General features: G+C 46.7%; 1 protein-coding gene across 7 annotated transcripts in view; it reads left to right on the plus strand.

Annotated features, from left to right (window-relative positions):
* Nucleotides 1-16,505, plus strand: part of Stat92E (Signal transducer and transcription activator Stat92E) — a 183,964-nt gene that overhangs the window by 76,743 nt on the left and 90,716 nt on the right. For all 7 annotated transcript variants that reach the window (XR_011514096.1, XM_065427341.2, XM_065427340.2 and 4 more), the window contains 2 exons: nt 1,761-1,848; nt 11,839-11,880. Coding sequence is in view for 6 of the 7 variants with exons in the window: in XM_065427341.2 (XP_065283413.1) it covers nt 1,761-1,848; nt 11,839-11,880 (130 nt within the window). In the remaining variant the exon portion in view is untranslated. The remainder of the gene's footprint in view (nt 1-1,760; nt 1,849-11,838; nt 11,881-16,505) is intronic.

The raw sequence follows: 16,505 nt of genomic DNA on the forward strand, positions 1-16,505 counted from the left end.
TCGCCTACTGGCATCCTGTGCAATGTCTGCATGTCTGCTTCTATGTTCAAGTAGTCAGACCAGTCCGTCACTCCTGTTGCTGTCTTTGACCGTTTGCAGAAATGGGCACGTTACTGAGAGTTTTCATGTGGTCGAGAACTGTTCACACATGACGTGCCAGCAGTGGAGAAAATATGACGACAGATGCAATGCAGCTTGTGTTTACACTAGGAAAGAAACTGGAAATGGAAAAGCAAATGATTATGATGGTGATGATGATGCTCTGACTCGCTTCTTGACTGCCACACAATGTGGGCACTTTGCACACCTGTGTGAATTATCAGTGCCCACATCATGGAATCACTTGCATTCAAATCGCAGTCCCAGCAATAGCTCTCTCTTATACAATCTCAAAAGGCCGTGCATTTATCTACTGAAAGCGCCACAAGCAATGAACGTTACTGCCTCCACCATATATGAAGCCAAGAGTGCTTCGCAACATGTTTGTCTTGGAGGCCACAGCCAGAAACTACGAATTATCCGGGTGGATGTGTGTCGGCTTATCTGGTACAATCGGCATTGTAAATTATGGGAATATAAATTCTATGAATGAACTGAATTTTCGAATAAATTGAGATAGAAGTATTGAGGTCCGTAATTATGTCTGTAATTTCAAATTTCTGAGCTGCTACGTAATGGCATGGCAAGCAGCCGATCCACTTTTTGTCGAAGTGGAGAATGGCACTTGAAGTGAAAATAGGACATTTCAGAAACACTTTGCTCCCAAAAGTACTTCAGTGCATTCAGCAGAAGCTGAGTTATTGGCAATCAAATAACGACCTCCGCTGAGCTACCGTTCGTTCTTCAGTGCCTTGCACTGCGAAGGATACGGTGTAGTGGGGCGTGCCCACAACGCTCCGCCTTCTATATGTAACCATGGTGTGCAGTTCAAATTTCATTTTGGATTTTAATGTATACACAACTTCCACCTTTTGTGCCTAAGACGCGCTAAACATAAGCCAAACACAATTGTCCTCAGCGAGCCGCAGTGAGTTTAACCTAGTATAGCCAGTGGACTCGTCGCGGCACTCTTTGGCGGCTGTGGTATCTATGCCATGTAGCCGACCGCAGCTTGTCAGCTATCAGCCAATAGCAGCCGTCTTAGGAAATCGATGAAATAGAGCATCCGATGACGAACTAGAGCGTCCAGAAGAGAGTGAGGACAGGGCCTCTTGGTGAAAAGAGAGCGTTTAGGAGAAAGGTGACTTCGTGATTCACTTGCGAGCTCCCTGCACTGTGTTCGAAAGCAAAACTTGGCTGAGATGTTCACAGCAGCGTATGCTACCAGCGGACTGTTTTTTCAGCAAGCCCAAGGGGTGGTTCAGGGCCCCTTTAAAGTTATTTGGAGGATCTACTGCAAGATATGTTTAGCAAAAAATATATAAAAGGGCATTAAATGAATGCGTGGAGCTTGGTGTAGTAGAGATACTGCAGCAACGTTTTCATATAGTATTTGTTGTCTTTTATCCATCTGGTATAGTCCTCTGGAACATCAGCTTACATTTGCATCTCTTTTGTGTAGACCCAATTGCAAAATTTTTTCAGTGATATTGCTTTATGCACGTGTGACAAATATTGGATAAAACAAAGGTATCTTCATTTCGGATGTGACATCATTATATGAAGGTTTGATTGTAATTACACTAGCCATGTACAACTTTTCGTCACTTCATCTTCATTTTCTGACATTTATGTGCTCATTTTTTGTTTGTGCACTTTAGAGAGGCAAGTGGAGACATCCTGAATAACACGGGGACCATGGAATACCACCAGGCTACAAGGCAACTGAGTGTCAGCTTTAGGAACATGGTATGTCTACAAGGCGAAGCGTGAGGTCACAGGTTTGGTTCTCAAACACAGTGGCTGTTCTAATAAGGATGGACTGTAAAATGACTCATGTATAGGGATTTGGGCATATTAGAACCCCAGGATGTCAGAATTAACTAGATCCTTCCATTACAGCATGTTTCATAGCCTGTGTATTGCTTTATTACAAATAGCTATGCCAAGCACATAATGCGTGATCCATAGTTCAGCAGAATAAGTGGGTGCTGACTCATACTCGCCAATATATCCGCAGGCTATGTACCGTAGAACCCTATTAATACATGTATTAAGGGGAGACGCGGGTCTTGAAATGTCAAAAAATCGCAAAAAAGTCGAGTTTTGAAAAAGTGCGTTTTCGCTATGTTTATACATTCAAGAATTCCTCCGCGAAATCTAGAACCTAAATTTAATCGGAAAATAATAAAAAAGAACATCTATACGGACCAGGGTGGCCGCGGAATTAGCAAAAAATCGCCAAAAATGTTCGAACTTCGCGCCGTCGTCATTTGCGAACGCGTTGGTTGGCGGGCGCCATTTTGAGCTTGTTTGGAAGCTGCTTTCTTTGTGCGTATTTTGCGCCGGTTCAATATGGCGTAGGTGAGGAGGAACCGACGCTATCGCGTCATTTCTGAAGGATGCGCCCGTGCCGCTGATTGGCCAAAGCGCGCACGCCCCCCGCGCGCCTCGCTCCTATTGGTCTGGCGCCGTTTGAGTGCCGATTCCCGCGTTCCCGACAGGCCGGTCGCTCTCGTGCGCGCTGCGTGTTTGTGTGGTTTCATCGCGCCGCTGTGAACGTTCGGCCGCTCGCTTCTCGACAACGTTCGATAAAGTGTCTTTTTCGGTGCCCAAATGGCTGGAGGACACCGTCGTATGAAGACTACTATGCGTCAAGCGTTCGGCAAGGCGCGAAGGTGGCCGTGGAATGCACGACAGTAGACGGATAAGCCTGTCGTGTACCCGGAGTTGCCGGCTGCTGGTCTGCCTGAAGATTCTGCCGGATCGAGTTCCGAGCTGCAACCGAGTACGTCTAGCATCAACACTTCGTCCACCCACGCCTCGCATGTTGGCGCAGACCGTGTAGATACCGTTTTCTTCACGACCGAAGAAAGAAGCAAGCGCGCAGCGATCGCCGATAAGGCGCCTGGCGTCGCAGTCTGCAACGGAGCGAAAGTTTGAGCTGCTGGGTGTTGACACGAAAGAGGACGTCAGCGACAGCGGAACGGAACTTGCCATCGTGTATTTATCCGTGGTGCAAGACTTCTTTGGACTTATGCCGTGTCCCGTGTGCGCCAAGAAAACGCTGATGCTTCGAAGGACCCCGGCAAGGGGTAGGGGCTCTGTGCCAAGCTTGTGCTGGAGTGCTCCACGTGTGGCATGCGCGAAAGGATCGTCGGAGGCTTCACATGTCCAACAAGGATCACACAAACAGAAATGCTTTGATAAACAAGCTTGCAAAGAGGCACAAGCCACCAACAGACTCTGCCTACAGTCCTGAGCTTTTATAGGTATAGGTGTGACCTTTTGCTGAATGCACAATTGTGAGAGTGTGCAAGAGATAATTTTTTTTTTAATTTGAGTTCTGGAATTTTACGTTCCAAAACCGTGATATGATCCTGGACCAATTTTGACCACTTGGGAAGCGCTACAACACAAGCACAGGAACTTTTTTGCATTTCAGCTCCATTGAAATATGGCGACCACCACTGGGATTTGATTCAAATTTTTTGTTGTAGCCATAAACTTTGTGGAAAGGACATATTTTGTTGTGGCCATGAACTCTGCGCAGCCTTATTTGCATAGGGATGTCATTTGTGTGCCTTCTGTACAACAAGGAACTAAAATAGAAATGTGAAGCTCGTGGTGCTAGCTTTCTGGCATTGCTTTCAGTGACTATGCATGATTCTGCAACCAATATCTCAATGTTATTTTTGCAAAATGGCCATATATATGTCATGAACTTGTTGCTGAAAGACAGGGCTACATGGTGGTGCAATTTATATTGCCATATTGTTAGTCCATTAAAAGTTATAGTGAACTAAAAGTTCAAACTCGTTTTTCTCAGCTTCATTTTTTTAAACACCGCACACTGCCTTACGGGGTATCTTCATATGTTCTTTCTAAGTACCAGCAAAAAGTTTGGTATCAATATATTTGTGTCGAATCGATCTAGCCGGTGATGCTATTTATTTATTTCTAAAGTTGCCGGCTAAATTTTAATTGCCACTAAATACAAATGAAAATTAGCAAAGATATTGAAATTATGTTTACATCTGGTATTTTTGCATTTTAATTGCACTGAGAACAATAAAAATAGCATCACCAGCTAGAGCTACTCTCTGGCGTTCTGGCCATATACTTTGTTTTTCCTCTCGACAAAGTTAAGTTTTTGAAAAGTCCCGTAAGAAATTGATTAAATTTTTGTATTAAAAACTTTGTATCATTTGTTCTAATGAAGATATACAAAATCTAATTAGATATTTGCAATCAGCAGAAAAAGCCGAACAATACTGTTAAATATCATCCCGTTCACACTAAAATTAACAAAGTTGGTTTTAAGACCCACATCTCCTCTTAAAGGACCGCCGGAAATGAACACAGCATTGAGGAAGGCCCCAAATTGCCAAAGCAACGTCCGAAACGGCTCTGTGCACCTGCATAATTAAGGGAATTGAATGTTCTGTAACAGTAACCCCTTATCACTGTTAATATGCTTCACCGCATTACACAGTTGTGTAGCGGAGAAACTGGCTTTAGGGAGCCGGCATAAAGCAACCGCGCCCTGATGCGCTTATTGGGACTGACGGATCGCTTACTTCCAGCATTTGGCGCTTTTGAATTTGCCGGTGTAGTTCTAAATTTACGTTACTGGTACATTTAACCCTTTGAGGGTTGATTTCTTCCGCCAACTGTGCCCCCCACCCCAAGTTTGATCTTTCTTATTCCAGATTTAAGGGGGGACGCGTGTCTTGAAATCGCGAAAAATGGTCAAAAATGGCAATTTTCAAAAATTGCGTTTTTGAAGTCTTTAATGTCCCAACTATGCCTATACAAAATATTATGGCTGAATTCCTACTCAAAGTATAAAAAAAACGGCAATTTAGAAACGTCGGTGAGCCGAAATTGAACGCCAAGCGCGAAGGTATGCCTCATTTTCAAGCAGCCGTAGCTCCGCGCGACGCGAACTGATCGGCGCCATCTTGATCTCGTTTGAAAGCTGGTTTCCCGCTCTCCATTCTGGCGCCCCTCAGCACGCTGTAGACCCTCGTGCAGCGGAGCGATCGGCACCCCAGGCACCCATTCTCAAGCGCGAAATCGTCGCGAGACAGCCGCTGATTGGGTGAAACAAGCGCCTCCCCGAGGCGCAGCCCTCTGATTGGCCGTGACGCATGCTTCGCCTGCCGCGGCCCCGCGGCCGCGTTGTTCGACTCCTTCGCGTCGTCTGCTTTCGCCGGCGCGCACGTCATTTTTCGGATTCCTCTTTGTTTCCTAGTATTTTTCGTTCTGCCTTTTTCTTTATCGTTCTTGTAGATATTTTGGCCATTGAGTCGCTTCTTTTAACCACGAATTTCTTGCTTTTGCGTGCCTGGTGTCTTTGTTCCGCGTGTCACGATGGCGCGAGACGCGCGCTTGAAAGCAAGCACGCGAAAAGCAGTCACCAAAGAGAGGTGCGCATGGAATAAGAGCGCTACATCGTCGAGAACTACAGCTTAGGTGATGCCGCAAGCTGCTGTGCCCTTGGTGGATGCGGCTGGACTGAGCTCGCCAACCTGCTTCGCCGGTGGACGCGGCTGGACAGTGCCGATCGGTGTCAACTTCGGTGTTACCGCAAGTCTCTGCAGTGCCGGTGGATGCGCCTGGACTAAGCCCGTCGAAAATGCTAACTTTTGAGACGCTGCAAGTCGCTTCGGATTCCGTGTCGTCGGAAGCGGCCGAGCCGGCTGACCTAAGCCTAACGTCGACTTCGGCGTTTCCGCACGCCGCTTCGGTGCTGACGAACGCGGCTGAACCGAGCTCGCGTGCTCAACGCTTCGACACGGTGTTTTGCGCGGGGCGTGAAAAGTACGTAGACAACATTAAAACTTCATTCGCGAAGAAGTTCGCGACTTCCCGCAAGTTCGAGCTTATGAACGTCGGCGCAGCAAGTGAAGACGACTTTCTGAGCTTTTTTTTTTTTTTTTGCCAAGTGCCAATGCAATACAGAGGTTTTCACAATCTTTACATGAACAGATTTGTGTGAGTTTGGTGTTATTGTGTTTAGTAATGACTGGGCTGCATGCTAAAGCATTAAATTTTTCCATGTGATAGGTAAACCAAAGTGGCAGAGTAAGCAAAACTTTGAATGCAATTTTCTCAGCTTTGCTTTTTCGATCAAATGCCTTTGCCTTACAGAACTTTTCATAATGTTTGCATCAACTGATTTTATTGAATTAGGTATCATTTTTTTCAGTAGATCTTCAACTGCATCCTAAAGCTTTCCATTTTTCATTAAACCCAATAGACTAGCAATTAGGTGATATGTAAGCTAATTACTCCTGCATTGTTTTTTTCTTCCTACTTCGTTATTCATTCATGACCTGTATGATCACTTTTTAAAAATTTCTTTAGCTTTAGGATGTGCAGTGGGCCCTTGGGAATGACAGCTATTCTTTGAAACTAGTTTTTTTAATTAAGAAATTATCATAATGGCCCGTAAGAAAAGACCTATGTGGGATAAATTATTTTGCAATATCTTCATTTCTAGATGAGATATATAAAATCTGAATATATATTTGGGACCAGCATTCAAAGATATATCTGCATGCCAATTTTCAGGAAGATATGTTAAGAAATAAAAAAAAGTTTTCAAGACCCTCATCCCCCCTTAAAATATTCGACTGACCTATTCTAAAAAAAAGATGTCCGGCTATTTGTTACAGTTACCATAAAGTGACAAAAAGAAATATCTTCCCTAGGTAAACGTACATTGTTTATTCATAAATACAGATTGGCTCCCATAAATACTTATATATATACAATGTGCGATTTTCTGGACGCCTGATTATTCAGATATGCCCAATAATTCAGACTCGTTCGCAGTACTGTCGGGTGCCCCATACAGCTAATGTATAAAAACGTCTGAAATTTCACATGCTCAAACCCTTTGCAGTCCGATTCTTCAGACTTTTTGCTCCAAACGGCAGGTCCAAAGCAGCATCCATTTTGAGTATCTTGCAGCGTTGAACCCCCACTTGCACGCTGATCAGCTAGCCATAGCCAGCCACGGCCCTGCGGCCATCGTATCGTATTGAAATCTCAAACCACTGCTCTCGCACACCGATCTGTTGACAGCCGTAGCCAGCTGTAGCTATGGCCATAGCCTTTTGTGTTTATCTGCATGTTTTTTAGTTAGCCTTGTGATTGGTTGTGTAATCCTGTTGGGCTGCTGTGCACTCTCTTTGGTGTTCGCTTTGAAGCTTCCCACTGTTTGGCGCTGTGCTTTTCATCCAGCGGATTTACCGCTGACAGTGTGTGGGGTTCTCACCTGTGCTCTTGGGGCAAAGGAACGAGAACACAGTAGTGCAAACAATCACAAGGGCATTTATTGTACCTTTCATAGACTAATTCCTGCTAGCCCAGTTGCTATCCACAAAACATGCCGATGGGCGTGTGACAAATCGCGGAAGTCCGACTCACCGCGACCAGATAGCGAGCGAATATGTTCGCCCCATGATGGGCACCAACGTCTGGTCATTCGCACGTACGGTCACGCGAACACTGGCTAGTTCGAACGATCGTGTTCATCCATTCCGGGGTAGGCTTCACGATACGGTCTTGCAGAAGCATGGATCGGCGTATGCGCAGAACGTTCGCACCGCTTGCCGAGTCTGAGCCAAAGAGGAAGAGCCTTCTCCTTCCCGCGCCCAAGTAACCCTACTGTTAGGTGGCGTTAGCAGAGCCACACTCGTGCCATCTCTCGCAATGCACTTCAACCACACTGACTGCCGTGGGCACCAAGCCACACGGTGAAGCCGTATTACAGGAGACTGGAGCTATGCGGGAAAACAACATATCAGGGGACGCGTGAGAGTCGCATATCTCCCCACAAGATGGTGCCGATTACACCTTTGTCATCTTCGCCCATGGCTTCAAAGTACACAAATCTCTACTGTAGGCTGACGATGGAAAAGAAAGCCGCCATCATCAAGCAAGTTAAAAGCGGTCGGTTACAAGCAGACATGGGCAAGGGAAAACAAATTATATTGCGGTGTTTAACGTGCCAAAATCACAATTTGATTATGAGGTATGTTGTTGTGAGGGACTCCGGAATAATTTGGGCCACCAGGACGTGTTAAACGTGCAACTAAATCTAAGTACACGGGTGTTTTCGTACTTTGCCCCCATCAAAATGTGGCCGCTGTGGCTGGGATTCGATCACTCAGCATCGTGCTTAGCAGCCAACACTATAGCCACTAAGCAACCACAGCGGGTGGGTCGGAGGCAAGGAGTTTGGTATTTCGAAGCAAATGGTTTTGGATTTCATGAAACACAGGTTGAAGATCTTGGAAGGGGCCAGAAAGTTAACTGGGGTTAAAAAAAAAGAATGCGAGTCAGGGCGTTTACCCAAAATTTTGAGGAAGCGCTCCTCGTGTAGCTAAATACCATGATCGCAAAGTGAACCCTGGTCTTGGGTTATGTCTTGAAGCAAAAGGCGGAGGCTTTTGCAGTTCAAATGAACGTTGAGGACTTCAGGTTCAGCAATGGGTGGCTCAGAAATTTCAAGATTTGCAATGATCTGAAGTTCAAGAAAATGTGCGGGGAAAGCGATGCTGTTGACGATTCAGCTGTTGCGCAGTATCAGAATGGAAAGCTACAGTCTTCGTTACAGCAGTTCATGCCTGAGAGCATTTTCAGCGTGCGATGAAACTGAATGGTTCTACAAAATGCTCCCAGAGAAAACACTTGCATTTGCTGGTGACCCCTGCCATGGCGGCAAGCACACCAAAGAGCGGCTGACTGTCCTTGTCGGCAGTAACATGCCAGGCAGCGAGAAGCTTCCTGTGCTAGTCAGGGAAATTGAAGAATCCAAGGTGTTTTAAGGGGGCAAGTGTACTTGTTCAGTACAAGGCCAACAAGAAGGCCTGGATAACGCAGCAGTTATTTATTTATTTATTTATTTGTACATACTGCACTCTATACAGACCAAGCAGGTGGGCGTATTTCCGCTAGCACTCATGTAGGACAAGAATAATATATGCTCTCGTGCTAGACATATGGAACAGGAAAAGGAAGAGAGCGAAGAAAAACAAAAAGTAACAAGTTGGCATTTTTGTATTGCAAAGGACGATATTCACACTATCATATAAATGCACTGAGATAGTCAGTATCACATCAAAATAACAAGTTCTTGTCAGAACAAAATGCACTTGCATAGGCGATAACATGAATAAAAGAGGGGAAAAAATAACGTTCCATATCACTGTGCAAAATACATGAGTAGTGCCTGCTCAAAATTATCAGCAGAGAAAATTTCTGAGGGTAGATCATTCAACTGAACAACTGTACGAGGAAAGAATGAATTTTTAAGGAGGTTAGTGCGTGCACGGAAAGGGAGCAAGTTGTGAGCGTGACAGTGTCGAGACGCGCGTGACAGGTAAGGTTGAATGTATGTTCGTCCATTAAATTGAAGCGACTTGTCGTACATCGTGAAAAGAAATTTTAGTCGTGCCACAGTTCTTTGTGTGCATATTTTAACCGTGTGCTTATTTTAACTGTACATTCTCAAGTTGGACAGAAAGTTCAAACAGCATGTGTGCGCCAGTGCACCGGTTCCTTTGCATGTGCACAATTATAACTGTGTATGTAAGCCCACCCAAATAAACTCTATGGTTGTGTGCCCATCAGAAAAACCAAACGAGTCAGAAATTTGCTTCATTCTGTCGAGAGGCTACCAGCTTTTGCGAAGCGAGTCATGAGAAAAGTACCACAGGCATGGTAGCATCCTTTGTATATGGCAGCATTGTTTGTACTGCCTGTTTACAGATGTAATCGCATCTATGTGAGCAATGTACGAGCGAGCACCTAGCAGTGACCCTTGAGAGGTTTTAAACCAGATAGACAGCAGTTTTTAGGAGTGCAACGAATGGAAGCAGCGTATGAGATGAAACCAAGTTCGCGTGCAGTGGAACCAAGCGCGCACTACCAACAACAATCCCTGATCGCGCCCCTATCGTGGCGCAGTAAATACTTACTAGAAGCTTCACACAAATTATTTATATGGCTGATAGTACTGCAGCAGTGTAGCCTGCTTCTTATGGGAAGCCGTGTGCTTAAACATGGAGTCCTCAACATAGTCTAAACGATTCACAAGTGATAGGCCGGTGCCCTCTATTGCGCCTCAGTGGTGGTATAGAAAAAAGGGCCAAAGCAGCTACAGCCTCAGTTGAAGTCGCGAGCTGGGCATCATCACTGCTTCCGGGATCAACCTCGGCCGCTACTTCTGCTGCAATCTCCACGTCCGTCAATTGAAGCTTTTTGAAACACTGTCAATAACAAAGTATTAAGTGGCATCTGCCAAGGCGCCTATCAAATAGCCCAGTGAGCGCGCGCTGTCGCGCACCTTTGTGTATGCAAACCGCCAGTTCTCGCGAGGCGCGGCAGGCGCAGAGCGCGGCACCAAGGAGTCAGTGCAGCAAATGCAATGTGTTGCTGACATTGTCAAACTATCCAAACCGCCATGTGCATATGCCGCTATGTGTATATGCTGCTATGTTCAAATGCTGCCCTCGATGCGATCGATGTGTACAGGTATAGTGCGCAGCAGTCGGGAACCCGCCCATCACGCCACCGCTATCTTCGAGTGTGTTGCACGAAAGCTCACTACCTGTTAACAGCGCACGGGGTCTGGGGTGGTGGAGTTTGATGCATCCATTTTACGTCCGACCCCGTTCGAAATAAAAAATAAAAAATGCATGCAATTTTCCAGGTGATATAGAACCTGTTCGATATACACAATAATTCGATATATCCATGTTAGATATATCGAGGTTTGACTGTAGCTAACTTTCACTTGAGCTGGCACTCACTTCTGTGCTTGCTCAAGTCAACTCAAATTGACCGGCTCCTGTTCATACTTGTGTCACTCATACCTTACATCGCTCACTGATGCTCTATATCATGCCTCTGAAATAAGTCTTGAGCGAGTATGAGCGAGTGTGTTGGGAGTGAACATGCCAACCTAGGGTGTGATCTCCTGCACTCTTCTGCATTATCATTTCCCCTCCAAGCACTGTGATCTGAGATCGGCTAGGTTGATGGCAATTGTGAATTTCACATCTAGACCCCCTGATTCGGATTGCCCAGTTGTTCAGCTCTGATATAGTAGATATCTTGGATAGGCAAAAAGCAGGACCATCAACACTGCAATCTCACCAGCTTTGTGCAGTAGTGAAGGCTAGTGCTTGTCAGCCAATCAGTAGCAAGAGCCAGCTGCATGTTCCAGAGAAGGAGAGAGGGCTTTATTATTGTGCAGTACGCTTCCTTCTGTGATGCTTTCATTCAGTTGGCATCGTGCTATTAGATATGAACAATGGAGCAGCCCTTCCTCTGGTTCCGTTTTCTGATTGCCTGAAGTAACCCATAGCTTTTGTTGAACACGTGTTGCCCGCTCTTCTGGTTCGTGCTAGTACCATCACTGCAGCAGCTTGCACCCCCATAAATGAAGGCAACCTTGAATCTTTTTTTGCTTAAAATCTAGGCAATTAGCTGTGCAAAGTGTTACATTGAACGAAATAGACTCCAAAATGCAATCTTTGTGCAAAACTTAAGCAAGAGCAGCGCAGCGGTAAGCGCAAATATTTTTGACCATTTTAAGCTGTATGTTTTACAATAAATTTGAATCTTCTAGTGGCTTCAAACATATAAATGAAAGAAACTTGTATAGCAAGAACTACCTTTTTCTTCAATGGAACTAATTTCTTTTTTCTCATTTCCTAGCAATTGAGGAAAATCAAGCGAGCAGAAAAAAAAGGCACTGAGGTAAGTACCTGACACATGTCATTTTGCCCATTGCATTCAAAGTTTTTTGTGGCATACAGCTGTAAAAACATTAGGAAAAGGAAGATAGTTTTCGTCCATATGGTAGGTATAAAGTTAAAGATGTATCAAATGTTAAATACAGTAAAGTCGTGTTAACCCAGATATCATGGGCAGGGGGAATGTCTGAATTGTTGAATGGGCTATGAAAATAAATGCTCACTGCCTAAATCCGTTATCACCCTTACTTTATATTTTTCATAAGAACTGCACAGGAACTAGAATTCATGTTGTCTCGTGGCAGAGTACTTGAAGAGTAGTTGCAGCGGCAAAGGCCATGTGATTTCTTTCACTGTACGACAGTGGCAAAACACGTGCTTACCTGGATGTGTTTCACTATCCCATGCGCCTCCCATTTGTTTTGTCACCAAAGAGTCGGCCAGCACTAATCATCCTTTGCTTGTAGCCAGCGAGTTTGGCCACTGCATTGGCTGCAGTAAAATCTCCTATCATACTCAATATTCTGCTAGGTTTGTCACGTCGCACGTGTCTGGATACGAAATACGTCTGAATTAAATAGAGTTTGATGCATTTGAATAATTCACATCCTTGCTGGGAACAGAAGCCAAGTCCAAATTGTCTTGATTTTTTAATCAATAAGGGTTAAGGTATAGTGAGGTTTTACGGTATTGATTAGTAAATCAATCGGTCTGTAGTCTGATATCATTTGATAGCACATATAGTACAGGGACAGTCGAAGCCACTTGTAACAATACTGGTTTCAACAATATACTGGATATAACGATGATTAGATGCTGTAGCGTGAACTTTTGTATGTGTTCTGTAGTAATATAAATCGTTTTCTACACTGCTCCCTTGCCTGGAACACCTCTCCGATGTCGGTGCAGTCAACTCGTGTTTTGGAGGGGTGGAAGAGAGGCGCGCGAGGACGGCAATGCATAGAGTGATGTGACGAAGGTGTGCGGTGTTACGACTCCCCACCGGTGCCGCCAGTGTTACGAACTTGCACCGCTGCACCACTATTACGACTTTGTGGTCCTGTAGCGCTCGTCACCCGTTTCGTGACAGAGCGTTGGTAGCGAAGACTCCGAGCCAGGCGTCGATGAGAATAACGAAAGGGATTTTATACATTATATACAGGTCATTGTACAGGACAAGATCGGATCGGCACTGGGGCTGAGAGCTCACACAAACGCTACTGTTCCCGCACGACGGCGTCCGGCGAAAACGCGTGACACATCTCACCCCAGTCGGGAGCGACACTCTCTCCCGGTGGGTCGGCGGATCCTGTTTTCGAGGCGGCCTCCTCGCCGCTTTATAATCCCCGAGAACCATTGTCACTCAAACGGCCCAATACAAAGTCAGCACACGACGGTCGTCCGAGGGGTCCAACCAGCGACCGCGCTGGCCACCCGGTTCAAAGTTCGCGCGCGCGGTGACCTCCAGGCAAAGGGAGGTGCGGCGCCGGGCTGTCTGGCACACGCGGACACGTCCAAACATGCGGCTCGCCGAGGCTTCTCCCGCTGCCTGACGGCTCAGCATCTTGACTTGTGAAGGGAGAATTAGGGCGCTCGCAGGATAGATTCTGCATCTTGCAGATTCGGAATCCGGGCTTGTGGTAATGGCACAACAGCATCCCCGCCCTCAGATAAGGCGCCGGGAAGACGAGCTGCCTCCACGTGGCTCGGATGCCAGGCGCGCACGTTCGTCAGGCTCGTCCAAGTTCACGTCCAGTGTCGGGACGCCAGGTAACTTCACGTGCCCAGGTCCGACTCGCCAGGACAGGAGCTCTGCTCACCGTGTCGTCGCCAAGGCACCTTGACCAGCTCCGCTCGGGTCGTTCCTAAGACCTTGCTTCTCGCCACTGGTCCCGCTTGGTCGTTCTGCAGCTTGCAAAACTGACCGGCAAAAGGCAACACCCAACACGAACAAGTGCCCTCTGTCTCCCGTCAAACACCAGACAAGGCCATAATTCAAATCAACCTAACTAAATTGCTATCCCTCTTTTGCTCCCGCTGCAACAAGAGGCAGGTGTACGATCTAGCATACAAGGCTCAAACAACCAGTTTTCAAATTAACAACGCAACAAAATAGAAACAATTATTAATCAGCAATAATAATTACAAATAGAATGGTCCCCTTGAAATCACTTGGACCGAAAACATACTTCTGAGGAAGCAAATGAGGTTATTCATTTTTCCCGGCGATATTTTCGCGGAATCCGAAGCTGCTTATATTTGCGACCCTGCTTATCCGTGTAGCGGCGGTACAATAAGCCAGATTCCTTGCCAAATGAAACCCCCTTTTTTTTCACTCCCCGTTTGACGCTCTTCCTCAGATCGGCTAATGAACAGCCTTCCTGTTGCTCGCGAATCAGACTTTCTCTTTCAACTGCAGCCTGCTCCTGCCGGCTGGCGGAAACCGGAGCGAGTGTGGAGCCCGCGTCGCCTAATTGCGGCGTCGCGTCTATATCGCGGCTAGCACTGCACGCGTCACTCCCACTCACCTCCAGGACCCGCTCGCCTAGGCCAGCCTCCGAGCTCTGCCTCTCCCGTGACTGCTCGCCACTCAAGTTACCCTGATCGGTCCCTGTACCGCACTGCTGTTCGCTCACCGACGCTAAGTCAAGTTCCCTCGACAGCGGGCGCGCTTTGGATCGCGTGGGGGCCATGTACGCCTTGTCGGCAAAGAATGATTTGCCCTGATCCCTCAGCAGCTGCTCCGAGCTATTTGAGAAGAGGTAGGAAAAGTGCTCCGGGAGGGCGGCAGACACAGCGGCCTCTGTGTTAAGCTTCCCAAACTCTCCTTCAATGACAACCGTTGCGATCGGTAAACAGACACTCTCCTTCTCGGCCACTTGCCGTATCCTTACGCACTCTCCCGTAAAATCACTCGAGGAGACGAAAGACGGGTGAACAACGTCCATAGTTGCTGCAGAGTCCCGCAGTGCTCGGCACTTCTTGCCGTTTACCTTAATTTCCTGCACATAGGGCTCCAATAGACGTATGTTCTTGTGAGTTTCCTGTATCGTTGCAAAAGCAATTCTCTCTGGGCAGCTTGCAGCGATGTGCCCTTGCTTTTTGCAATTGTAGCAGGTTAACGGTTTCCGTTTTTCAAAAGAACGCGTCATTTCGTTTCGCTGTTTCGGACCATCGTCATCATTCTGAGATGTATTCTGCCCTCCCCTTACAGTTTCTTTGGTAAGGGATTCGTCGTCCCGAAACTCGCGACGCGTGATTTCCTTCCGTTCGTCGGGCTTCCCGTAAAACCCATCTCTTCTATCTGCTTTTTCTATGCGCACTGCCTTGCTGTGCAAGCTGCGGCGGGTGTAATACTCTTCCGCTAACTCTGCTGCCTTGGTTAGCTTAACCTCCTTTAGCCTATCTTACAGCCAGAGCCGGACATCCTCATCAATGCAACGGTAGAACTGCTCCAACGCGATGCATTCGACAATTTTGTCGCGGTCGTCGAAAACCTCTTCGCCCTTCAGCCATTCCACCAGGTCGGCTTTTAGACGAAACGCGAAGTCAACATTCGACTCCTTACCCTTTTTTGCATACCGGAACCTCTGCCGGAAAGCTTCGGGCGACAATTTGTACTTCCGCAGTAGCGCTTCCTTCACATCACTGTAGCTCTCAAACGCCTCTTTCGATAAGCAAGTTATTACGTCTGATGCCTCCCCAGGAAGCAACGCTAACAGATTCTGTGCCCAGAGGGATCGCTCAATGCTATTCCGTTCGCACACGTGCTCAAATTTCACGAGGTATTTGGCCATATCCTCTCCGACGACAAAGGGTGGAAGTTGATCGCATATTCTTGGAACATTAGAAGTGAGACTAGGCGCTGGCGAGTTATTTCGGGTCTCCAACTCTTTCATTTTAAGCTCGTGCTCACGAATCTCTCTCCTTTCCTCCACGCAACGTTCCTTCTCCCTCTTTTCCTCTTCGCGACGTTCCTGTTCTCTCCTTTCCTCCCTTTCCCGATGTTCATGTTCTCTCCTTTCCTCCCTTTCCCGACGTTCATTGATATCCGCCCAGGCCTCAGCGGCTTCCTCAGCCGTTACGTCCCCGGTCCTCATGACCTCAAGGATCGCATTCTTTCTTTTGGTTGAGCCCAACTCAATGCCCAACTCCTCACAAATTTCGAGAAGTTCCTTCACCTTGTACTTCTCCATCGTTCACACTGTCCTCGTGCTGTTTACCCTTTTTGAATATACCTGCCGTACGCTACTATAACACTACTAGTAAGACATATGCAAGTATTTCACACACTGCCCTGTTTACCCCCTCAGCATCCCCTGGTTTTCAAAACACTCTTACTAGGCTTGAAACACACAAGGTTATCACAATGCAACACCAAATCCTTCCCTAAGCTACTATAACCTGTGTCAGAGAAAGTCTGGTGTTTGAGGTAAACTTCAGGCACTCACCGCGCCGAGGTAGCTGATGCCAGTCAATCCCGTAGCTGCCATCCAGTGTTACGGACATCCAACCGGTGCCGCCAGTGTTACGAACTTGCACCGCTGCACCACTATTACGACTTTGTGGTCCCGTAGCGCTCGTCACCCGTTTCGTGACAGAGCGTTGGTAGCGAAGACTCCGAGCCAG

This window comes from Dermacentor albipictus, chromosome 4 (genome assembly GCF_038994185.2).
Source record: "Dermacentor albipictus isolate Rhodes 1998 colony chromosome 4, USDA_Dalb.pri_finalv2, whole genome shotgun sequence".
Lineage (NCBI taxonomy): Eukaryota > Metazoa > Arthropoda > Arachnida > Ixodida > Ixodidae > Dermacentor > Dermacentor albipictus.